The sequence below is a fragment of the Balaenoptera acutorostrata genome, chromosome 1 (assembly GCF_949987535.1).
Source record: "Balaenoptera acutorostrata chromosome 1, mBalAcu1.1, whole genome shotgun sequence".
In the NCBI taxonomy this organism is placed as follows: Eukaryota; Metazoa; Chordata; class Mammalia; order Artiodactyla; family Balaenopteridae; genus Balaenoptera; species Balaenoptera acutorostrata.
Window position 1 is genome coordinate 107,712,201 of NC_080064.1, and position 25,939 is coordinate 107,738,139.

At 40.7% G+C, this 25,939-nt stretch overlaps 1 protein-coding gene across 3 annotated transcripts in view; it reads left to right on the forward strand.

The window, feature by feature from the left end:
* The window catches only part of CHD1L (chromodomain helicase DNA binding protein 1 like), a 53,525-nt gene that overhangs the window by 19,973 nt on the left and 7,613 nt on the right, over window positions 1-25,939 (forward strand). For all 3 annotated transcript variants that reach the window (XM_057551129.1, XM_007182127.2, XM_007182128.2), the window contains exons 7-19: window positions 1,425-1,587; window positions 2,917-3,072; window positions 3,844-3,936; window positions 6,012-6,108; window positions 8,615-8,688; window positions 8,960-9,070; window positions 11,872-11,986; window positions 12,623-12,776; window positions 16,269-16,434; window positions 20,537-20,685; window positions 21,510-21,673; window positions 22,225-22,430; window positions 23,504-23,602. In XM_057551129.1, coding sequence (XP_057407112.1) covers window positions 1,425-1,587; window positions 2,917-3,072; window positions 3,844-3,936; window positions 6,012-6,108; window positions 8,615-8,688; window positions 8,960-9,070; window positions 11,872-11,986; window positions 12,623-12,776; window positions 16,269-16,434; window positions 20,537-20,685; window positions 21,510-21,673; window positions 22,225-22,430; window positions 23,504-23,602 — 1,747 coding nt within the window. The remainder of the gene's footprint in view (window positions 1-1,424; window positions 1,588-2,916; window positions 3,073-3,843; window positions 3,937-6,011; window positions 6,109-8,614; window positions 8,689-8,959; window positions 9,071-11,871; window positions 11,987-12,622; window positions 12,777-16,268; window positions 16,435-20,536; window positions 20,686-21,509; window positions 21,674-22,224; window positions 22,431-23,503; window positions 23,603-25,939) is intronic.

Here is a 25,939-nt window from a genome sequence, read left to right on the forward strand (position 1 = left end):
ATGTGATAGTGTAAGTTGATTTTAGTGACTGACAACCTTGATTATCTTTGTTGACCTCATTATTTTGGTCACTTTAGTTCTTTGCTTGGTGAGCACATATTTTAAAAATGTGATTTGGTTATTGGAAACCTTTATTGTTGAACTACTATGAAAACACTGTCCTACAAGCAGAGCAGGCATGAATGGGCATTGATTAGACAATTTAAAAAGAAACGAAAAAAGGGAGAGTGCCCCCCCCCAAAAAAAAGATTTTGAAATCAGTTTTAATTGATTGTGTCGTTTCATTTATCACCTTTTCTTATTTCAAAAGCATTGCCTCCTTTTTTTAATTTAATTTAATTTTTTTAAATTTTTGGCTGTACTGTGTGGCTTGTGGGATCTTAGTTCCCTGACCAGGAATTGAACCTGCACCCTCGGCAGTGAAAGCACGGAGTCCTAACCACTGGACCGCCAGGGAATTCCCAAAAGCAGTATCTTCTTATGACCCTCCCCCAAATCAAAATATAGAAACACAAGAAGAAAAGTAAAAGCTACCAAAAATCCTCCACTGCATATGTTAACATTTGGTGTATATGCTACCACATCCTTTGCAGTGCGGTGTCTACCCAAACATAAACATGCATATATATTATTTAAAAAAATAAAAATATATTACTTTAAATGTCAAAGTGTATACATGTATCTATATAGATACATACACTCATACATAATGTATTTTGATGTTTAACATATATACACAGGATATGGCTTTCTCTTTGTGCTGTATTACTTAACTCAAGTGGTCTAAGTTCTTGTTAACGTTAGTTCAGAGGTTGTCCTTTGCTTTACCTAATATCCGTTGTTATTGTTTTTCCTAACCTTCTACTTCATTAGTCTGTTATTCTTGGTGTTCTCATCTTTTGCTCAAAATTTAAAGAGTTTGTTTCCATTTTGGACTCTGTATGGTCCAGAAATGTCCAGAAGTCTTGATGCCTTGCATTGGCTGCACCTGTAAAGTTTTACAAAAGGACATTCTTTTAAAAGAGATCTTTTTGCTTCTTGCTTGTAGTGGTGGGTCCTGCTGCTATTGCTTTGGGCTTCTCAAACTGCTTGGGTCTATGCTATGTGCTTGAATTCCCACATAGATAGAATAACAGTACCCATATTCAATACTCATGCAGTACTTTAGCGTTCAAAATGTGATTTTACTTACCTTATAATGGTATCTCCTTCACAGGATTATTACCCCTTCTTATAGTCTAAACTGAAGAGAGATTATTTCCTACATCAAACAGTTATATACATTTTGAACCTGAGCCTTCTGATTTCATGTCCCTTTCGTCATTTCATTAAATCATGCCTCTCTTTGTAAAGGCTGTGATGGGTAACTCAGTCTTGCTTTCCAGGGTTATGGATTTTTCACTTTATTTATTTATATATTTGAGTTTTCAGTCGTCTTCAATCTCCTGTTGACCGGAACTCCCATCCAGAACAGCCTTCGAGAGCTCTACTCTCTCCTCAGTTTTGTGGAGCCTGATCTCTTTTCCAAGGAGCAGGTGGAAGATTTCATTCAGCGTTACCATGATATTGAGAAAGAGTCTGAGTCAGGTAAGTTCCCTTCTTACAAATCATGCCCAAGAGGTCTGGCCCAGAGACTTCCCTAGCGCATGAGGGTTATAGATAGAAAAGAAAGAGAATCGATAACCAGAGGACACCTTCTGGGGAGATACAGAGCCACACAAAGATAAGGTGATGTCAGAGACCTCCTGCTGTTCCCAGCTCCTGCTGTTCATGACTCTCTTACTCGTTTGTTACATGATTCTATAGTCGTGCTTATTTGGGTCATTTTCAGAAGAAATAATATCTGCTGATTTGCAGACCTTTTTTTTTCCAACATGTAATTTTCTATAAGGACATTGTTAACTTCTCGTGCTACTCCCTGAGGCAGAAAAGTATGCGGGTGCTATAGTCTGAAACTGTCATTCAGCATTCCACAGCACTGGTGTTTCTTTTAACACTGCACCAAAACCAAAAGTCTGGGATGGATGGTGGTGGAAGTACAGGGGAAAGCCTTCCTTGTTTGTACAGTCACCATTCGTAGTCTTCTTCCTCTTGCACCTTTGCCCCCCTGCCTCATAGGATTGTCTGTCTATCTCTGTGATATTATCCCAGGATGATTATTCAAAGCAAGTGGTAGGCATGCCAACTAGTGGGTATGTATGTACTAGGTGAGTGTGAGTTGGAAAGGCTCCTCACAGCAGAGATCCCCACACCACAGGCTGAAATTTACCTGGGGAACCTGCTCTGATTGTTCCCATGTTTAGGGTTGCTAGATAAAATATATGACACCCAGTCAAATATTACACAGGACATACTGATATTAAAAAAAATTATTTGTTTATCAAATTCAAATTTAACTGGGCACTTGTATTTTTATTTGCCATATCTGGTAATCCTACATGCAGTGTAATTCCAATTTAGGCTAGTTTTCGAAGTTCACGACAGCTGGGGAAGGAACAAGGGCGTTGAAGTCAAAGAACTAAGTTTGAGTGCTAGCAACATTAGAGCCAGCTATGTGACTTTGGATAAGGGGTTTAATTCCTCTGAGCTTCACTTAACTTAGTTATACAAATAGAGACAATATTACGTATTGCCCTACATTTCTGATTTGTTATGCTGATCAAATGCAAAAGTATCCTGGAAACAGACTGGCTCTATGCAAATGAGATTATTAGTAAGAATCAGAAGGAGTTGGAAAGAAGAACCCAATGAAGGAAGAAATACTATGAAAAATTACCGTGCTGGCCTAGAACCCAGAATTGGCATGAAAATGAGAAACAAAAATAAACTGTTGTATGTTCTCTAGTAATTGATTGCCTTGGTCTTGCTTTTGTCCCACACTACTCTTGTGTGTGTGTGTGTTTTTCCCTCATACAGCAAGTGAACTATACAAACTCTTGCAGCCGTTTCTGCTGAGGCGAGTGAAAGCTGAGGTAGCCACAGAGCTTCCCAAGAAGACGGAAGTAGTGATATACCATGGCATGTCAGCGCTGCAGAAAAAATACTACAAGGCCATTTTGATGAAAGACCTAGGTAATCAGAGGGCACTTGTCCATTTAGAAACTAAATGAGGATATGATTTGCATGCAAGGAAATATTTTATAATCACACTCACTTTGTATAGCAAGAATATGGGATGGAATTTTGTATTCTGAATAATATTCGGGTCAGCTGCAGAGTATCTTTAGTATAACTCAGACTTTATTGGTTGTTGCATTTGTGAAATTTCCTCCCCATCCCCCTGCTCCTGGTTTTCCTTATTGCCTTTAGTTAAGCAAACTCTTCTAGGTGTCCCAGTCATGCCTTTCATTTTCCTATCCTGACACATATTTAACACATTGCAGAACGTTTCGGTTAAATCATATTGGGTTGGCCAAAAAGTTCGTTTGGGTTTTTCTGTAAGACATTACCCGAATGAACATTTTGGCCAACCCAAAACCGTCTGGAAGGAATGGGGACTGGGAAGGGAGAGATAGGAATAGACAGATCTCTCAATTTGCACTTTTTTGTCCCTTGGCTCCAGAATAGCAGTTGAAAAAGGAAATTTAGAATTCTGCAAAAGAGTAACAAAGTACCCCCTGAGTTTGTTTTATAGTTAGGCTTCTTTCTTGAAACAAGGTGATGGTTAAGAAAACGTTATATCGATGTGCTATTAATTCTTAATGTGATTCAGTGAAATTTGGGAAGTTAATATAGGTTTTAAAGATATATTATTGAAATGAGTAAGGTTATGTATGGACACTTACAGGGTTTTTTCTGTTGTTGTCCAGTAGTCCATCTCTCTCTCTCTTTTTTAAATTTCAGACGCGTTTGAAAATGAGATGGTAAAGAAAGTTAAACTTCAGAATGTCTTGTCCCAGCTTCGAAAGTGTGTGGATCACCCATATTTATTTGATGGTGAGGCAGTGCCCTTTTTTCTCACATTACTTTTTGTTGTCATTTCTGTGGCCAACTTCACAGCAAAATTCTTCAAAAGATTTGCCTATACTTACTGTCTATTTTCTCCCATTTTCTCTTGTTAATTTTTTATGTTGATGTTATCTAATGTATTGTTCATATTCAGATTTCTTCAATTGTCTCCTAAACATCCCTTATGACTTTGTTTTTCTTTTTTCTTTTCTTTTTTTAAAGTAATTTTATTTTTATTTTAGATACAATGGGAAAAACCAGGAGAATTTTAATCAGAGGAGTGACATTATCTGATTTACATGTTTTTATTGTTTTGAGCTATGGACACTTAAAAAAGAAACAACAGCAAAAACGAAACAAACAATCCAACCCCCAAAACAGCAGGTGCAGAAAGGATAACATATCCATCCCCCCATCCCCTCCCACCATGAAGACCTCCTCCCTTTGCTGGGAGGAGAGTGACATGGTTATACTCAAGGGCAGAAATTGGAGAATGAGAGAATTCTGTACAAATAGGCCTTGTTAAACACAATTCTCATTCTCCTTAGCCTTTCCCACATAGTGTGGTTCCTTTTTCACAATTGCCTCTCTTTGTTCAGCACAATAGAAAAGCATTTAAATTTTGCCACTTTTCTGGGTCTTTCTTCATTTCCTTAGGAGAGCTCCCTGTGTCATGTAAAAACTTATGGGAAATAATGTGTATGCTTCTCTCCTGTGAATCTGTCTCCTGTCTGTCTTTTTTTAAAATTCAAGATCTAGTCATAGATCCTGCATTGCATTTGTCATTTTTTTAAACTTAATTCACTTATATTGGTAGCCTTCGGGACAATTCCAGGCTTTTTGTGGCTGTGAGGGCTCTCTTTACTCTCCTATAATCTAGAAATGTTCCTCAGCATTTTTTTTTGGTCTTTGATGAAATTGACAGTTTTGAAGAATCAAGGCGGGTTGTTTTATGTGATGTCTCATAATCTGAATTTATCTGGTCATTTTTTTTAACACTTTATTGGAGTATAATTGCTTTACAGTGTTCTGTTAGTTTCTGCTGTATAACAAAGTGAATCATTATCTGATCATTTCTTTATGATTGGATGCCCCTTGGTCTTGAACCCACTTGTTGAGCCTTTTATCACTACTATTCCTAGTTCACCAGTGGTCTCCGAGTGGCTCAAGCAATAGTTGTCAGTTCACATTTTAATTACCCTCTCAAAATCTTGACGTAGTTGATTGCGTCTTGAGACGCCTTTATCCTTTGGCTTCCGGGACAATACTTTCTCTCGCTTTTCCACCTGCCTTATGTCTGCTCCTTCTCAGCCTCCTTTGCTGCTTCCCTTTCATCTTATGGATGTCTAAATTTCCCTCTTAAGTGCTACTTTAGTTGCATTCTATACATTTTGATATGTAGTGTTTTAATTTTCATTCAAAAAAAATTTTTTTTTAAATTCACTCTGATTGGTAGCCTTTGGGACCATTCCAGACTTCCTGTGGCTATGAGGGCTCTGTTATTGATAGGATCAGTGTGGAGGGTTTGCCAAGTCATCTTAAGGAAGTCCTTGCCAAGTAGCAGTATGAATTGTTTTAAAATGTCACAGAATCTTAATTAGGTGCATATCAGAGCTTTTTTTTTTTTTTTTAAGAGATGGGGCATTGGGAACATGTAGATTTTGAAGGAAGCCCTCCAGGTTATTCTACTATCCCCACCTTGAGAATGACTCATTTATACATCTGAGCCTATTTCTTGATTTGTTTTCTAGAGTGAGAGCCTGAAGATTTCAATTTTGGGTCTCTTTGGTCTTTAGCATCCTCAGCTTCCTAAAGAGTGGGTTTCTTCCTTGGGTAAACATTTCTTAGGCATATTGGGTGTGCCAGGCTCTGTGATTGATGTTAGGAAGTGCTGAGATCATCATGTAAAAAATAATTATGAAATGCCTCAAAGAGATATGAGACTTGGGCCCTTTATCAGTTAGAAGGAGCTTGGCCTCTCTGTAGCCTCGGCTATCGGCTTTTCTGTTCAGTCTGCCCTGACTGGGGACACGTTTACGGGGAGTGGGTTCTTTCTTTTCCAGGTGTGGAACCAGAGCCTTTTGAAATTGGAGATCACCTGATTGAGGCCAGTGGGAAACTTCACCTGCTGGATAAGCTGCTGGCATTCCTGTATTCCAAGTAGGTGGTAGGTTCATATTTTCTGCTCTGGGCTGGTGACTGTTAAAACCAGAATAAGGAGCAACTCACTGGTTTCTTGACACTAATCCCAGTTCTCCTTTTTTCAACACCCTGATTCAGGTTCCATCTTCTCTGCAACTACAACCCCCCCCGCCCATTCCATTCCATCCCACACCATCCCCTCCATAATCATCCTTTCCTTTCCTGATTTCATACAGCACTTAGGATCCTAATCCAGTGCTTGGCAATGTGCTGCCTTAATCTGCTGTCTGGTTAATTGCTGTATATTAACCATCTCACTCCAGCTATATTGTTTAGTTCCACAAGGACAGAGATAACGTCAAGCATTTCTTGTTTCATTTCCTGCTGGTACCTTGCATTGAATTGGCACATAATAAGTGCTTAGTAAATATTTACTTTTGTTAACTTGTGGGGCTTGGTTTGAACCCAGGGAGGACTTGGGGACTCTTTCCTTGAGACATGAGTCGGACATCAGATGACCGAGTCACTTCTGGAGCCTCTAAAGTTTCTGCTAAGTGTTCAGTGGCCTGGTGTCCAGCCTGTATCTGATCTTCCTGATCCCCAGAGGGACAGAGGAGTCTAGAAAAGTCCTAGTTTCCCAAGGATTTCAAAGTTATCCCTTAGGGACAACTGACCCAAGTAGGCCTGAACCAACCTAAAACCTCAGATTTGGCAAAACTGTCCAGCATTAGGAATGTGCAAGTCAAATAACTGCATGTCTTACTATATTTTATTGGCTATGATGTATCTACTCTAAGTGTCTTAGTGTTGGAGAAGGACCCATAAGTATCTTCTCTCCAACCTTTTCCTTTCACAGGTGATGAAACAGGCCCAGAGAAGTTGTGTGGCTTGTCTGAGGCCACCACAGCTAGCAAATGACAAGAGATGGGATTAGAACTGAGGTCCTCGATTTTAAGTTCAGTGCGTTTTCTACCAATCTGGGGCTAGAGCCTTGAAGGAGTTGTTTATAGTTGTTCATCTACACCCATTGCAAAATCAGATTAAATTAGTTTTCCTAATGAGAATGTTGTTTTGACAGTGCTGTGCTTCTTTGTTTACACAAACTTTTTTTTTTCTTTTTCATTAGTTATCTACTTTATACATAGTATCAATAGTGTATATATGTCAATCCCAATCTTCCAATTCATCCCACCCCTCCCTTTCCCCCCTTGGTGCCCATATGTTTGTTCTCTACGTCTGTGTCTCTATTTCTGCTTTGCCAATAAGATCATCTATACCATTTTTCTAGATTCCACATATATGTGTTAATATATGATACTTGTTTTTCTCTTTTTGACTGACTTCACTCTGTATGACAGTCAAATAATGGCTGATAGCATGGGGCTCTAAGCTTGACTTTGTTTTTTGTTTGTTTGTTTTGGTCGCACTGCGCAGCTTGTGGGGTCTTAGTTCCTCAACCAAGGATTGAACCCTGGCCCCCAGCAGTGAAAGCACAGAGTCCTAACCACTGGACCGCCAGGGAATTCCCTTGAATTTGTTCTTGACTTAATCCATTTTACCTCCTCCTTTCCTCTCTCCTCTCCCTACATAAATTTTCTCATGTATCACATGGGATATGAGATGCCACCTGCCCCTTGCTTCTCTAAAGTGATGTTTCTCAGAATTTTTAACCAATAATGACATACATTGAGAGGATAGTAACTTTCACCCCCAAGTAGAGAATAGCTATAGATTGCCAACCACAAGCTCTTTAGGGTTATCAATTTTTGTTTTGTTTTTTGTACATTTGAATTTTGCATTTTTCTCTTCACAAATCTTTTTTATTTTGCTGTTAAAATAAAAGTATATTTCTTTCCATTTAGTATTTGACATCCTAGAAAGAGGTGTCTTGGTTATCCAGTCTTCCTACACCCTCTGGTGCATTGACACATGCTCCTGGGAATATCCCCACTCTAGTTTGAGAACTGCTCTAAGGATACAGCTACATGTGCAGTTATATCCTTTTTTTTTTTTTTTTTTTAAAGTAAGCTCTGTTTTTTTTTTTAATTTATTGATTGATTGATTGACTGATTGATTGCTATGTTGGGTCTTTGTTTCTGTGCTAGGGCTTTCTCTAGTTGCGGCAAGCGGGGGCCACTCTTCATCGCAGTGCGCGGGCCTCTCACTATCGTGGCCTCTCTTGTGGAGCACAGGCTCCAGACGCACAGGCTCAGTAGTTGTGGCTCACGGGCCCAGTCGCTCCGCGGCATGTGGGATCTTCCCAGACCAGGGCTCGAACCCGTGTCCCCCGCATTAGCAGGCAGACTCTCAACCACTGCACCACCAGGGAAGCCCCTGCAGTTATATCCTTATATAAAGCATTTTGCATTACTGAAGAAACCTCTGTAAATGATTATGACATTTATATTTCTGCTTCAGTATTTCATTTCTTTATAAACTTGCATTCTTTGGTAAGTGTCACCTGAACGAAACCCACCTTAAATACTATCAGAGTTGGCAGTTTTCCTTTTCTTTTTCTTGGCAGGGGCCATCGAGTTTTACTTTTCTCCCAAATGACCCAGATGTTGGATATTCTCCAAGACTACATGGATTATAGAGGTGACATCCCTTGACCACTACATTGCTCAAGACTTTTAGACTTTTAACAGTCCAGATAGGCCCCTGAAGAGTTACCTGGGGTGTGGGGCTGTTACAGAGGAAAGCAGTGTAAGAACATTATTCAGAACCAAAGGAAGATTGCTTACAGTAGGGGCATGCCTGTATATGAGAAGGGACAAATTAGCATTTGGTTTTGAGCTGACAGTGTTTAATTCCACAGAGAATACTTGGAAATGGTTAATGTTTCTCTGTTTTCTCCCTGTGTGTGAAGGCTACAGCTATGAGCGTGTGGATGGCTCTGTGAGAGGAGAAGAGAGACACCTGGCCATCAAGAACTTTGGACAGCAGCCCATCTTTATTTTTCTCCTGAGTACCAGGGCAGGTAGGCCACATAGACACTGACAAAAGCAGACAAATAAGGGGTGACACGGTACATTTACATCCTAACCATTAGTATGTTTTTCCTTAATTCTCTGAAAGATGAGGTTATTACTGAGGAGTGTAAAAAAGGGGGAATTGAGGCAGATGACATAAGTTTATCAAGGTGCTGGACTTCTAGCATGGTGTTCTTTTCTATCCAACCGATCTAAGCTTTCATCTCATCAAAGAAGTAAGGCTGAAACCTGGGGTCGTTGGAAAGTAATTCTAATCTGCTTTGACTATTGACCTGGGATCATCCTGAAAGATTTCTATGATTTTCTGCAAAATTTTAGTCACATTTGATAGAGACAGCTTACCTTCCCAGCCATGAAATGAGATAGCAACCTGTCTACTAGTTGTCCTTCCTACAAGTAGCTCTGGAATAGTGTTGTAAAAGCTTAATAAAAATCTAGTATTAAAAAATGTGATTATAATGAAATTGCCAGCTTGTTAGAATTATTTATAACATTGCCTATATAAACTTGTTACAAATATTATACATGACATTTATAGTGTTTTACCAGTTACAGAATGTTTTCATTTCTTTAAATAATATGACATCAGCTCTTGGAGATGAAATTATTCTCATGTCATGGAACAAGCAGACCTTAAGTTAGTTTTAAACTCATAGAATCTTAAGTTTCATTATTTTATTTTTTGTAGACCTAAACCTTGATGGACTAGATGCAGGGGCTCTGAAGGGATATGTGTCCTCTATTAATAAAGAGAGATCAATATCTTTATGAGAAGAGAGTTCAGGCTTACTTAGTAAGCATTTATTAAGCACCTAGTACTATAGGGTATAAAAAAGAAGTGTTAGATACACTCCTTGACTGCAGGGAGATTGTTCTGCCTGTGTACGTCTCACCTCTGTATTGTGAAGATCTGGTCAGATTCATTTGACCTCACTCGCTTCCAAGATCATCGACTGCACCCTGGATCTCAGCCATTTGTTCCTGTCATTAGTTGTCTCAGGGGTAGACTTAGGAGAGACCGAAAGGATCAGGGCAAACATCATCACTGTTGGGAAAACAGCCCTATTTATGCTTTACTGATTTCATCATCTTCATATTCAGAGAGCAGCATTGTTTGAAACGTCTAAAATTAGGAAGAAAGAGATCTCTGCTTTTCAGCTAATCTCCATGGAGTACTCAGAATTAGTTGAAACACAGTGATCTTTTAGAAGCCAAAGCAGTTCTGGACATGAGTCTTTTCCAAACACTGTCCTGTTTGCTCTCGCTTTTTAGCTGTAGATTTGCATCATTATCATTTATTCAGCAGTTTCCCTCCAACTTTCAAATATTTCTGATTGAGTCATATTGCCACCAGGTGGCAGTGATAGCTCATGAATATGTCCCAAAGAAGTCTGGCTACAACTTATTTATAAAATATCACCCCTTCATGAAGAAGAGTTGAACTTAGACGACATTAACCCAAGAAGAAGAAGAAAATTTTTAGGGAGCACACTTTAATGAAAGAAGTGCCTGGGAGGTATTATGGAATAGTGGGTAAAAAGCATAGGCTCTGGAGCCAGACCATGTGGCACTGAATCTGGTACTTTCTCTTTCCAGCTGTGCAACTTCCAATAAATCCCTTAACCTCTCTGTGCTTCCATTTCAACATCTATAAAATGAGCATAATGACAGTAACCGCTCATAGGATTGTTGCGAGGATTAAAGGAGTTAATATATGTAAAGTGCTTATTAAAACAGTGCCTGGCAAGGAGTAAAGCACAGCACCAGGGTAGCCATCATTATTACTAAGTGTAATTTAGCATCTCTCAGTAATCAGTCTTTATTATCTCTTTATTCCAACTTCAATTTTATATGAAGGCTTTAATTAGAATATTCCTGCCTGGCTTGTCTTGAGATCCAGCTTAGAGACAGTAGCCTGTCTCAAAAGTTAGTCCTTAATTTTGGCTCTTGGAACAAGCCGTTTCAGGCTTGCTTGTTTCAGCAACGAGCTGCAACGACCCTGCAAAGAGGGAGTCGGTTTTGTACTTGTTTCCATGTTAATCAAAGAGAAGGCTGTAATTTGCCTTCATGGTTCTCTTAATTAATTACTGTAGTCCAAGGAGCCTCCCCAGCCGTTTTCTTACAGTGCTGAAGAAAGACCAGAAACTTGTCCCAGGGAGTGTTCTTGCCCTTCGGTTGGTTTTGTTACCTTGCCTTTGATTAATGTGGAAACACATACAGAAGAGACTTACTGAAGTTTTCTCCAGTCAGAGGGAGGTAGCCTCCCCGCTCCTCTTGGGAGTGTAATAAATGGCATCCCCTCTTCTCATTAACTTGTATCGGGGGTCTTACTGCTTAGTTGTACCTTGCAGTGGATGTTAAGAGCTCTTCTCTTAATGCTGCCCACAGCAGACCTCACTCATATTTAAAACTGGTTCTGAAAGAGCATGTGGCCTTTTCTATAGACGATTCTAAACAAATTGCAATGAAGATTTTTAAACAGAAGAGATTTAAGATGGCTTCAGGGCATGAACTTCAGTACCCACTTTTGCTCCTTACCCCTGCTGCCCTCGTTCTGTTACTTTCAGTCATTAAACTTTCCCAAGTCAGGCAATAGGAGCCCAGGTAGGACTTTTAACCACTACAAGGCTCTGTCTGGAGTTGGGGATGGGGGTGTCAGTTTGAAGGATGAAGCCAATTGTTTTGGCTGCTCTCGATTTATCAATCTGGCCACTGTAGCCTTGCGTCTTTATTGTCTGGTCCCTAGCCCATGTGCTGCTGATAACATTCTTTTTTGCATTGTTTTCAGGTGGAGTTGGCATGAACTTAACGGCGGCAGATACCGTTATTTTTGTTGACAGTGATTTCAATCCTCAGAATGACTTGCAAGCAGCTGCCAGGGCTCACCGAATTGGCCAGAACAAGTGAGAGATTTAAGCATAGCACGGCTCCACTTCCTTGGCTCCTGAGCAGTTCTGGGTTGGGGAGGAGGGTGAAGAGTGTGGGCTGGTGACAGTCCTAGACTGGAGGGCGAGAGACCGCTAGGCTTTAGCCCAGCTCTGTTGCTCACTCACGAGTAGTACTGGGATGGGCATGTTATTATTCCAGACTTGCTTTGTTAAAAAGAGCAAAGTCAAATCGTGAAAGGACTGGAAGGAAGCTTTAGAAGTTATTTATCTCATCCTTCCTGAGTTAAGGTCTAATTCAGTTAAAAAATGAAGTTATGGCTTTATGGAGCTAAGCTAAAAAGATAAGTCTTACCCTTTGGCCTGAGGATGATTTAGATCTCCCAGAAGTTTTCCTCCACCACAGATAAGGAACCCCAGTTATGGCCATCTCATTATCCCTCCCTTGACTTTTTTGGAAAGGTTCAGTGAGAATTAGAGGCCGGATCTGCCTAACAAATACTCAGGTTCACATACAACCACTTCCCTTTAGTTGTACCCTGAACATGGCATTTTGGGTTTGTTTTCTTTTAGGTGTATTGACCTTGCATGCTTGTGCCCTTCTTTGCAGACCCTTCTATGTTAGCGCATTGCTTTCCTTTGACTTCTGTACAGGTCCGTTAAAGTCATTCGGCTGATTGGCCAAGACACTGTGGAAGAAATAGTCTGTAGGAAAGCAGCCTCCAAGCTGCAGCTCACCAGCACGATCACAGAAGGGGGCCATTTTACTCTGGGGGCCCAGAAACCTGCTGCGGATGCTGACCTCCAGGTAAAACATATTCTTCACTTTAGAATACGTCCTGGTTTTAGCCAGTGCTCCTGTGGATGAGAAAGTAAATGCATTAACCACCCACTCTCCCCAGCCACACATTTGTTCTCTGGCCAAATTCCTACCGGCCATCGTATCTACTGCGTGCAAGCTGCTGTGGGAGCTAAAATGAATCTGATATGTAAAGGCAGAAAAATACAGAATGAGGATGGGCTTTGGATCCCTCTCCTGGGATTCAAATCCAAGTCTTGCCACTTACTGGCTGAGTGGCTTTGAGCAGATCTCTTAACCTTTGTTTTTCTAAAAGTGAGGATACCACAGGTTACCTCAGGAGGCCTTAAGAGAATTAGATAAAATAAACAACTCAGCATAATAAATAATGATTAATCTCATACCTCCATCTTAACCCCAGACCCTTTGATCAGCACTCTACATCACCTTCTTCATACTCAGAGGAAGGTGGACAAGATCAGGAATTCAAAATTATGCCATAGGAAAAATAGACGAAAGAACTAGAGTTAATTGCTTGAAGAAGGGGACGCAGGATAGGAAGCAGGTGCTGACTTGGAAGACTTTAGAGAAAGCTGTCTTCTGGAAGAGGGCTTAGAGATATTCCGTAGCAGCCCTTGGGTTAAAATTAGAACCCATATTAGAACGATATATCCCAGGTTCTCCCATTTTGACCCAGGGATGAGGGGCTGGAAGCAGAGAGACCAACTCCTAGGATACTGGAAAGATCCAGGCGTGAAGTGAGTTATAGACCTCTGACGGGGCAGTAGCAGTGGGAGGGTCTGGAGTGAGCAACATTACAAAAGAAGAAATGACAGGAGTCGGCTGCTTAGAGGTGGGAAGCTAGGGAGACGGAAAATTCAAAGATGTCTGTAAGCCTGGATGATGAGGAGGATAGAAATTAGGAAGATAGAAGGTAGGCAGAGTTTTAGGAAGGGAAGATAATTTATGCTTTAGTCAACAGAGTTTGCAGTAAAAAATAAAATATAAACAAAACTATTATTAGAGGAAAACTCAGAGACAAAAATTTCATTTGCAAAAGTTTGTAAGAGAGTAGGCTTTAAAGGGACTAGTTTATCAAACAGAAAATATCAATACAACAAGTATTTAAAGGAAAAAAAAGTTAAACACTATTATAAGCAGAATTACCCAGTTTACAGTTAGTCTGTAAACATTTATGTTAAAAAATGTTAAAAAAAATTTTCTCACATGGCTATCATATCCACAAAGACCAGTGCATATCTTTACACATCAGCTTTGCAAAAGACAGGGCTCACATTGGTTTTGTTAGTGAGTCAGTAACTTACAGGAAAGGCTCAAGGTTTCTTTTATTTTAAGTCTAGAACTAGAAAGTATCCCTGGGTTTTATGCATTTACTTGTTTGATTTTTGTTTATCTCAAGGTGCAAAGTGTGTTTTTTTTCTTTCTCTGTTCTTCCTTTGGTTCCCAATTGATGTGTGCACGCTTATCCATGCTGGTGGCAGGACCGGCTGTATGTATTTTTTTCACATTATCCAAAAGGCAATTACAAATGTAAGATGAAAGCTTGAGAGAGAGGTAGGGGCAGACTGCAGAGACTCTTAAATATAGTTCTCCACGCACGAGTTCGCCCATAGAACCTTGCGAGTGACAAGTTCAGCATTGGGTCTGGTGGTGGGAATAGATGGCGGAGCCTTGGAGTGCCCACTTTCTGGGTGTGGGAGGAGGAGGGGTTGTCAGTGAGAAGTTTGAACTCTCTCCCAGTGCGGGAGGGGCTCAGGGGATTCAGTTGGGGTGTCCCTGTGATGTGGGCTGCTGGACATGTCCATGTGATTGAGTAGACATGCCTGTGTGCCGTGGGCCAAATACTAGTGGGAACATAGACCCCTGGCTCTTTGAGAGGGGCTCTCTCGGAATCTTGCCCAGCTCGTGGTTATCAGAAGGTTTAATGGTTTAATATCTGATTTCTCTCTTCCCTACCAAGACTCTGGAAGTTATGTCTTTGGTTGCCAAAAGCAAAGGTAACAACCCAATGCCCTTGTCTCAGAAGAAAGCAGGGTTTGTTTGTAAAATAAAAAGAATCCAATAGTAAAAGATGTAACTGTTGTTTAGTAAATTTAAGAAGTATAGGATCCTGAAGTCCTCAAGGAAGGAAGAAGGTTTGTTATCCTGTAGGAGGAACATAATAGAAACAGAGAGAGGCAGATGCAGATGTAGTGAACATTTATTGAACGCTTACTGTGTGCTAAGTATCATATGAAGTGCTTCTTTCCGATTGTTTCCGTGAATATGAATAACAAGAGAATGAGGTAGGCACTCTCTTTATTCCTATTTTAAATAATTTGCCCTAGGACATTCATTTATTAGGACGCCAATCCAAGTACTCTCTAACTTCCAAGCACATGCCCTTGCCGTTAATTACTGTAATATATTGCTTCTCTAAAAACACATGTAGTCCCTTGGTGACTGAGACACATCACAAGTGAAAGCATAAATATAAGGTAGACTGAAGGGAGTGTCCCAGGACAGACCAGTCTTTTTCATAAATAGTTGGCTTTCTTCTATTTTTGGTGCCAGTCGCCTTGTTATATATATCCAGGTTAAAGATCAGTGTATCCAGGTTTGTCTGATGCTTAGGTGAGCTGTCTAAATTTTTTTCAAGCTGATACAGAATACATTAAGATTTCCAAGTTACTCACAAAATACACCATCTGGAGATAACTGACCCAGTCTAAAGAGACAAGATGCAAATGAGCCAAGATGTGAATGTGGCTTGGTTCAGAGTCTCAGAGTGATCACTTAGGGAAGTACAGAGTTGGAGGTAGGAAGCTAAAGCCAGGAAAGATGATCTGAACTTTTTAGGTGGTTCCTACAGCCCTAGGGATAGGGTGAGGGTACAGTAGAGAGAAGGAAAGAGAAGCAGGGTAGTGCAACGCTAGAGGAATGTCCAGCAACATTAGAATTGAGAAAGGGCTTTCAGGTCTAGTGGGTGGGAGTTGTTACTGGTCTTTGTGAAGGCGGTTTCCATAGAGCACTGTGGCAGGAACAAAATTGCCAAAGGAAGGAAGTCACTTAAGAAGTACCCTGTGTAGCCTTCTCGTTCCAAGAAGTTTGGCAGTGGAAAGGATGGGAGAGTAGCTAACAGGGTCTGTGACTTCTCATGTGGCTGCTGGGATTGCCTGTGAAAAAGACTCCCTGAGAAGTGCTAAGATAATGCAGGAAATGGCTGTTATTCAAAAAAAAAAAAAAAAAATTGGAGGCTCAGATTTTTTGTTTATTGAGAATTGTCAAAGTCAGCATCTCTGACTATCATTTATCACTCTCTGCTTACCCATCATCCAACTACAGAACAGCCCCATTGGTGTCATCTGTCATGGGGAGAGAAGGAAGGCTGACCAGCAGGGAAGGCATGCGCCTGGTGTCGTTAAGCCACTTTGCAAATCAGTGATATCCAATGTTTGTTCTCATGAGGGCCAACTGGACTTTTTGTTTTCTTCATTCAAGTTGAGTGAGATACTCAAATTCGGTTTGGATAAACTGCTGTCCTCTGAGGGGAGCACCATGGATGAAATAGACCTGGAGTCTATCCTGGGAGAAACAAAAGATGGCCAGTGGATCTCTGGTGCCCTGCCGACAGCAGAAGAAAGAAGCAGAGAACAAGAGGAAGGAAGTAAGTGGGGGGTGAGAGCAGAGCCAATGGCACGGCGCCCCCAGGCTAGAACATGAGTGAGATGGGTCCCCAGGGGAAGTCCTGGATACTGCTCCTGGGACATCCTTTTCCTGCCCAGCCCTATTCTCATCCTGGGCACACTGTTTAAGACTTAACATGGTTCAAGAACTCTTCCTAGGCTGATTGGAAATTGTCTGCCTGTTGCCTTGTATCTGAACTTTGAACCAAATTGATGATACTAATGCTTATGGTAGTATCAATCTCAAGGATTTTAATTTGTGTTTTTTCCTCCCTTGATTGCAAGCATCTTCTCCTTTGTTTATTAGTAAATCCTTCTGTCCTTAGTATGGTGCTGCACATAGTGATCCCTTTTCTGAATAGTAGAATGAGTTATTTTTTAAGTTATAGTTAACACCAGTTGAGCATTAAGTGTGAGCTTACATGCCTTATACCTATTTTTTCATTTCACTGCTCTGTGAAGTGAGGTACTGTTAACTTTAACTTTTCTAGTGAAGCAATATATATGATCATGAGATGATCTTGTCTTTTTTTTTCTGATTTGGGTCAACATTTGTCTTTTGTCCATTTCTATTTCTATAGTATTTTAATTTCTGATTTGAAATTTTGTTTTTCACATAGTAGCTTTGTAAGGATGTTCCCTGTTGTGTTAGGGTTATTTTGAAATGACTTTATTTTCCCGTACCAGTGGCAACAGAGATTCAGTGTGGACTGGGGTGAGAGGTCTGATAGTCTTCCTAGGCTTCTTAATTCAAGAGTACCTTATTCCATTCATACAGAGAAGGGCAGTTTCTTTACCCGACACTGCTTCCTTTTATTGGGTGGAGAGTGGGCTGGCATGACTTCTGGTTTTGTGATTCTCTTTTGTTTCTGTAGGACCCTGAATTTCCATCACTTGCTTCCTTCTTTCCCTTTGCCACCGAACTGTCAAAGCACGTCTTCCCCTTTTAAGTTATCTCTTTCCCCCAGAAGCAGTGCCTTCCCAAATTGTAAGCTGCAACTACTTTCTAGTTCCTTCCTTTCAATTCCTTAGTAGCCGCTGCTCTGATCTGCCAGGTCTCAGACCTTTCCTCATTATTTTCCCATTTGGGGTGTGTCCTCATGTGGGATAAATTTGATCTGTGTCTGACGTTGCTAGAACCCTGCTGCCTCTTTTCTAGGCAGTCTCTGCCTGACTCTCTTCTACTCTAGTGTGGGCTTGGGAGCCGACTCAGCTGGTTTGAGATGTTCATTTCTCTACCTACCTGCGAAGTGAAGTTTGTAGTACTCTCTGCCTCCTAGTTTTGTAGTAGGCGTGGGTTCAGGGTGGTTTTGTTATCCCTGTTTTTCTGTATGGTTTTTATAGGATGTTTGGGGAGATTGGAATGTCAGCAGCTGACGTGATTCTACAAGACACTGCTCTTTGACTTTCCTCGTAGTTTAGCTTTTAAATTTTCTAATATTAGCATCCCATTTTTATGCCTCAAGAACTCTTTCTTATTCTCTGCTTGTTGTTGTTTTAAATCTGTCTTGTTCTCATTCCAGGGATATAACATCCTCTCTGAGGACATTTATTGTAGCTTTTAAAAAGTATTCCAGGGAGAATATTAATTGTAGCTTTTAACAAAGTATTCCAGGGAGAATATTAATTGTAGCTTTTAACAAAGTATTCCTCCACTCCTTGTGTTGTCTCTCTTTTCTCCGATTGCTTCTCCTTCTTTTTAAAAAGTTTGTCTTGTCCTTGTTGGTAGTTTTCCTGAAATACCTGGTGCGCTCTGGCTGTCTGTTCACGTGTGCTGGTGAAATGCCAAAACTGATGGGCAGCTCTGGCCTGAGCAGGTATATGGGCTCCCGGGGCTTATTCCAGCATCACTGGTTGGTGAGCTGGCTTTCACGTTGAAAGAGACCTTCCCAGATGTCTGTATTTGAAGTCTTTTCTCTGGGCAACTCCATTTCTCCAGAGACGAATCCTTTAATATCTTTCTTGGAAGAGGTGGGTAAGGGACGGAATAACCTGTTTGCTCAGATTGAGGAGACAACGTGAGTAAAGGGGTTCAGGGCACTCCTGTATTTGGTGTGCAGATTTTCTCTCAGTTCCCCCACCCTGCAGTTCCTTGTCCATGGTAAGTTCTAAGCTTTTGGGGGATTGAAAAGGCCTGTGTGCTTATAATCACCCCTTGCCTAGGCACCTGTGTTTTGCTTCCACTGTTCTTTTCACTCTGTTATCATCCCTCTAGCCACTTCTATTTTCTAAAGAGTTATTGACCTTTTCATCCACTGTCGTCTCATATATCTTTTTAAAATCGCTTTACTGCCATGTAGTTATTTTAGGTGGGAGAAGAAATAGATGTATGTGGTCCTATTTTTAAGTTGCATTTTGATTACATTAAGTACTGAAGCTTGCACCCATTTCTGCACTCATCTAGATTAATTTCAGCCTATTTTCCTAACGTTTAGTAGAACAAAATAAAATTTCACTGTTTTCCAGAAAGATAATTACAATTTTTTTGGCAGTTGGACTGAGAAATACATTTTTTTTCAGGCAGTCCAGCTGCCAGAAAAGATTTCCCGGTTGTATTAAAATTTGGAATTTTGTCTTTGATCAATGAGTATAGAGTTCACTCTGTGGTAGATGGTTCCATTGGCAGGCTATAGATAAGTGTCTAAGCCTGTGGTCTCCAAACTTCTCTGGGCTGCAGACTGAAGACAGATAGCATGGTTAAAAGAATACAAATAAATATGAAAGACTAGTGATTACAGCATCCCCTGTCAAAATTAAATAGAAAACAGGGTGGCTTTATCTTGAATGCCAGGCTTTTTCTTTTTTAAAATCACGTTCGTAAGTTGAGAATTGCATGAAGATACATATGTTGATATTTTACACTTCTCAGCTCTTTATTTTTTTTTTCCACTTGTTGATAGAGCACCTCATTGAAAGCCCCCTGCTGATTTAATTAGCAAATGTCAATTAGAATTACAGCTGGTTGGATTTGGGTAGAAGTGTGAAGCAATTGATCTCCTGAGAATGAAAATGTTTTGCTTTCCTACTCTCTGGGGAAAGCATACTTACAGCTGATTTTATAATGCTGTGAAAGTACATTTTTGGTAACATGTGCTATTAAATATGTTTCACTTTAGAATCATTGTCTCACCTCTCTCTGGTTGCTAGTCTTGGCTTGTTATGATTTCTCTTTATCATGTGATTCATGATCTTAGCACATCACCCAACCTCTTTGAGCCTTTGTGTCCTCATCTGTAAAACGGTGCTATTAGTATCTGCTTTACTCTTTTACACAGTTGCAAAACACATAGCATAAAATGCTATTCAAGTTTACACTGTCACCATTATTGTTGTTCCTGTAATTGTTATTTGCTGGCCTGTTACCTTTCCATCCTTCTATAGAGAACAGTAATGTACTGAAAAGAGCACACTGGCCTTCGAGTCAGAAAATCCTGCCTTCTTCACTTATTAACAATGAGAACTGGGGAGTCTCTTGATCACTGTCTGAGCCTCAGTTTTCCCTTTCTTAAGTGGGGTTAGTTATATCAGAACTGTGGTGAGGCTCATGAAGATGCTTCGTGAGATCTACAAAGAATATTGTAAATCTAAGGGATAGTTTTTGTGCTTCTTTATTCCCTCCTAGATTTTCTACTTGTTCCTTTCAATATTATAGCAAAGGGGGGAAAAAGTTGAGTGTTAAAGGTGTGTTTGGAATTTTAAAAATATGCTCTTGGTTACCTTTATTAGATAATCTTAATGTCAGTGAGATTTATGCTGGGGCGTAGTGTGGAATGAACGAGTGATGAGTGTTCCAGAACTCAGCAGGGTGGAGGCATCCAGCAGAGACTCACAGACCATCTAGAGATGGACCAAAAGGGCTTTAGCCATGCTCTCTCCTTTGAAAAGTAAATACACTAGATCCCCATGTGGATCCCAAACCCATCAGCATTAGTGAGATCAGAAATCCAGTACCTTCATCACAAGCTAGTCTTAGCCCGTTTAGAATACAGGCTGCTCTTCTGTTCGCCCTGGTTATTGCTTTGACTAGAATCAATCTATTTTTCTTTAGTATCTAACATTTCTCTCTGTGTTTTATGTTTTTAGAAAACCACATGTACTTATTTGAAGGTAAAGATTATTCTAAGGAGCCTAGTAAAGAAGACAGAAAATCATTTGAGCAACTGGTGAATCTTGAGAAAACCCTTTTGGAGAAGACTAGTCAAGAGGGCCGGTTACTCCGAAATAAAGGCAGTGTAAGAACTATTAATTTATGTAAGGATAAATTCTTTAAAACGTTCATCCTAAGAGAACAAAAAATGATGCTGGGAGTGATTGGTTAAGAAATAAGTGTGTAAGTGTTTGTTGAAATACAAGTATCATTGACTGTACCCTAGTATAAAAGCTGTGTAAGAGGTTGGCATAAAAATAATAGCAAGGAGGGTATATTTTACCATTTAATGCAGGTGTTAGCAGCCTTGTCTATCTAAGCCACCCCTGAAGGGATCACTGTATTACACCAAAATACCATACCCTGCTGCTGACAATCATGACCCTATGTCATTAAGAGGGGATGGCAATCATAAATGATGTATGTAATGTCCACAGTATTTGGCACTTAATCTGTGCCCATTAAATGCTAGTTATCGTTAAGCTAATCATGATGTTGAAATACTCTGTTTAAGACAGAATGATGTAATACATTGAGGAAGATTTCCATTAAAGATGGTTAAACCTAAAATAGCATCCTGCAGGGTATGCCTTCAATTTTTTAAAAAAGTTATTTTCTGAAGTACCTTATTCCTAATGAAATTAATCAAAATGATGTATTGCTGTACTAACCATGGCAGTGCTTTGGTTGAGTTTAGAGCACAGTATCCTGGTTACCATGCCTACAAGATGTATTAATTGAAGTGTCGTGCTACCACTTCCCACCACCCAAGGTGGTGTGGAGAGGCAATGTCTTGTGAAATATTAAGCACGTTGCCTCTGTTCAGAGTGTGTTTTAGGGATGAATGAAACTCGTGAAGGAACAGGTAGCCCCCAATTTTCCTGGTTATGGAGCTTGTTCTTCCTACAGGTTCTCATCCCAGGCCTTGTGGAGGGGTCTACCAAAAGGAAGCGGATTCTGAGCCCAGAAGAGCTGGAGGACAGGAGGAAGAAAAGACAAGAAGCAGCAGCCAAGAGAAAGAAACTATTAGAGGAGGAGAAGAGGAAAAAGGAAGAAGCAGAACATAAGAAAAAGTATGTATGTGTTATTCGGTTGTATTATTAATAAAGCTGAGGGTCCCAGTTGGTAAAGGAATCACTATTGCATAGTGAGTCCACAGTTGAACATCACTTTACAATTGCAGAAAATGTCTGTAAAGCTGGTAGTTCCTACTGGTAATAGAATACATTTTTAAAGATTAAACTTTAACCTTAACAGTTAGTCTACTTAAGAGAACAGCCCTGAGTGCCTAAGGCAGAGAAGATACATTCAGTTGAAGCTAGAAAATTTTAGGATTTTATTTCAGCTGCCTAATGAGAGTAGTTTACTTGAACATTCCCTTTTAGTCACATGTTCTTAAAAACAGTGACATCCGGTGGCTGCTCATTTTTGAAGTGTAGTCAGGAGGCAGTTAGGCTAATCAGTAAGGCTTCTTGTTTATTTACAAATAGGCAGAAAACAGGGTGAGTTTTTCTAATTGCATCTCCACTTGCCACTTACTGTTTGTGAATAGCAGTACAAGATGTGCTCCAAGGGAAATTGTGATAAGCCCAGTTAATTTCCTTTCCTCTCTGGCCTGTTGAAGGATGGCCTGGTGGGAGTCCAACGATTACCAGTCCTTCTGCCTGCCTTCCGAGGAGAGCGAACCAGAGGACCTGGAGGACTGGGAAGATGAGCGCTCTGCCCAACTGGATTATGAGGACCCAGACTCGACCTCCATCAAGTATGTAAGCGGTGATGTCACCCACCCACAGGCTGGGGCGGAGGATGCTGTCATCGTGCACTGCGTAGGTAGGTAGAAGTGGTGGGGCCTGAGTCTTTATGGTACCAAGGTCTGGGGAAGATGAGGCAGAACCCTGATTTAGGGGTGATTAATGGCCCCAGTGTAGTCTTGTGTGGTCAAAAAGAGTGAATTTTAGAACCAGGAGACTGGGATTTGACTCTTGTCCCTCTTGTTTATCTGGTTGAGCAGCCCAGCCTCTCTGGGCCTCAACTTCCTTATCTGTATAATGGTATAAGATCTGCCCTGTTCTCTGCACAAGGTTTTTAAGAGAGTACAAGGAGGTAACATCTATAAGACAAAGGAATCCTTTCAAAACTCCAAGCATGTTCTTCCCTCATGACCTTTGTACTTTTTACTTCCTCTGTCTGGAGCCCTCTTTCCCCACTTCGCCACATCAAGCATTGTTCAAATGTCTGCATCTCAGAGAGGTCTCTTGATTGCCCAGACCCCACCCTCACCCCTCTATTCTTCTCTATCCACTTTTTTACCTTATTTTACTTGATGATACATCACCCCCTGACGTATTGCCTATATATTTGCTTATTTGTTTCACTGAACTAGAAAATAGCTCATGGGAGTAGGATTTTTTTTTTTTGTCCACTGCTGTAACCCTAGTGCCTAAAACAGTTCTTGATATGTAATACTAACAAATATTTATAGTATGATTGAAAGAATGAATGACTGTAAATACCAGGTACTAACTAGCTGTGTTAGTACCAGCTTGAATAAGTCATTTAACCTTTCCACTTTCTTACCTGTAAAATGGGAGTTGTGTGCTGTTGTATTACGTCTGCTCTGCATCTTTCCTCAGCCATCTCCCAGGAATTACAGAAGTACTGCAGAGATTCTGCTCTTTCAGAACACTAATTTTTTTGATGCTTTTCTGTTATGATGGCCAAGTATATTCCAGAAAACCTAAACATATTTGAGAAGTCCAGTGTATAATATGTGCAGGAGATTAGTTTCTTCTGCTCTTTGAAAAATCATTCTTCTACAAGTCTCTTCGGTGTACCTTTGTTTTTTTAAATTGTGGACTGGATTTTGCCTCCTATAGAAGAAAATTTTCTCTTTCTTCTATCAGATGACTCTGGCCGCTGGGGCAGAGGTGGTTTATTCACAGCTCTGGAAAAAAGATCTGCTGAGCCAAGAAAAATATATGAGCTGGCTGGGAAAATGAAAGGTAAGAAGCAAAGCAGAGAGAAGGGTTAGGGATGGGAGAAGAGGGGAGAGGACACTCAGGACAAGTATTAGGTACGTTAAAAAGCACTAGATGAGGAGTCGGAAGAGCTGGTTGGAGTCCGAATTCTGTCATCAGTTAACTAGTTGATATGTGACTTTGAGGCAATCCCTTCCCCTCCCTGTGTCTGTTTTCTCATTTGTAATTTGTGAATAATACTTACTCCACCCACCGCATGGGACTATAATGAGGATAATGAATGAATGTGCAAGTACTTTGATAAATGTCAATCCCTGCATGCATGTTAAAGTGTTGGCTTGAAGATCATTTCATTGTTTACCCAATTCACTCCATCTTCTTGAGGGAATATCTCCTGAAAATGTCAGACTCCTGTGGGAGAGAACTGAGACATACCATTGAAGTGCTAACAAGACCTGGGTGCTGAAGGGAAGGAGGTTGTATTATGAAATAACACTCCCTGGAGGCAGAAGTCTAGAGCTGTGCGGGGCAGGGGAACTTGGAAGCTGAACAGTATTCCCCCTTGGCATAGGGAGGGGCCAGGGCACCTCCTGTTATGTGTGGAGATCACAAAGTGGCAAGAGGAGTAAAGTGATTATTGTGATTAGCCTCTCAAGTTCCGTAGGAAGTAAAGAATCTTGCCCAATAGAGGAGGGCTCTTCACATTTCTTAGAGATTGGTTTTTTCCTAATTCTTCTGCTCACTTCTCCAGGGTAGAAGGGGATGTAAGGACTTAGAGTGAATACTCTTTCTACTAAAACAGATTACATATTACAGGGTTTAATATGTGTGAAATAATTAACCCAGATCTAGATATTGATTGGGCAGCTGGAAAAGGAGAGAATTCAGGAGGAGGTCGGAGTTAGAGATGCAGGCTGAGAAGTTCCATTTGGATGAGGAACGGGAGGGCAGAGAATAGAGCATGGAAAACACCTCCGTTTAGGAGGAGAGGCAAGAAGGGGAGAAAGAAGGAATTGTCAGAAAAATAAGAGAACCTTGAGAATGTAGTGTTTTGAGGTACAAGGGAGGAGAGATGTCAAGAAGTGGTCTGTAGTGTCAGACACTGAAGTGAGGATGAGCATTGGGAAAAGGCCATTGGATTTGCCCCAAGGGCAGTCACATGACCTTGGAGCACTTGGAAGAGAGTGTGAAAAGTAAAACCTGGTTGCACAGTGTTAAGGCATAAGTGGTCAGTAAGGAAATAGAGATGGGAGTGTGCACTGTTTTCTGAAGAAGGATTGAAATAAGGTAGAGCAGGGTAGATGAAAAGTGGGCTTGAATTATCAGGGAGGGCTTCTTGGAAAGTGGTGAATGTTCTCTTTGGCCTGGAAGGGTGAGTTCGGTTGAATTTAAATAGGTGGAAAGAAAGGGCAGGAGAGTCCATAACCATGTCTCATTCTTTTTGGTATCCCTGTAACTCCACCATTCCCAGTATGGGGTATTGAATGACCCCTGCAGCTACACAACGAATGTTTTTGGGGAATGTTGTGTAGGTCAGACAGGCTGGAATAGAGGGTTTAGGCTGAGGAATAGAGGAGAGTTAGTTAGATTTTAAAGCAGAGAGATTTGGGCCACATTATAGAAGACCGTACATGACTTGTCCAGGGAGATGCCATTCTAGGCAGGACCTTATCCAATGGCTAGTGGCTAGATATGGGAGATTTGAGTAGAAGAATGGCATAGCAGAGCAAATATTTTAGAATGACTTGAACAATTGGGGTATGCAGGATGGATTGAGAGGACAAAAGGTTCAAACTGGAGTAGGCCAAAAAAAAAAAAATTGGGAGTGTGCAAAGCCATAGAATTAAATTAGCACGTTTCTCTAGAGAATTTGATTTGCTTTGGATGAGGTAGGAAAATATACAAATACAAATATGTAAGTATGGTAGAATACAATATTTGAATAGTTTAAGACAAACATAAGACTCTTGTAAAGGAATTTTATGTTCATAGTGCCCCACCCCCTCCCAGCCCGGATGCCTCTGGGTTTTGCATTCACTCTCCAATGCCTACAGGAGTACTTTGTAGGCAGCGTTTGAGAGGCATTGAATTAGGAGATCATAAAAATTCAGGAGTGAAGGGGGTGACATGGTTGCATAAGGCATTCCCTCTTTAATCTCCCTTTTTAACCAATGGTTTAGACATCTATACATGAACAAAGGTGCTTTGGTGGGTCTTTTGGGAGACCCAAGAGGAGACTCACCCACCACTGCAACTGGTAAGAGACAGACAAACCTCCATACAGGCAAGGAACCAATGGAGCCAGCAAAACTGCCTAGACCCCTCTCACTGCTGTAGGGCAAAAATCAGGTGAGTGCTGCC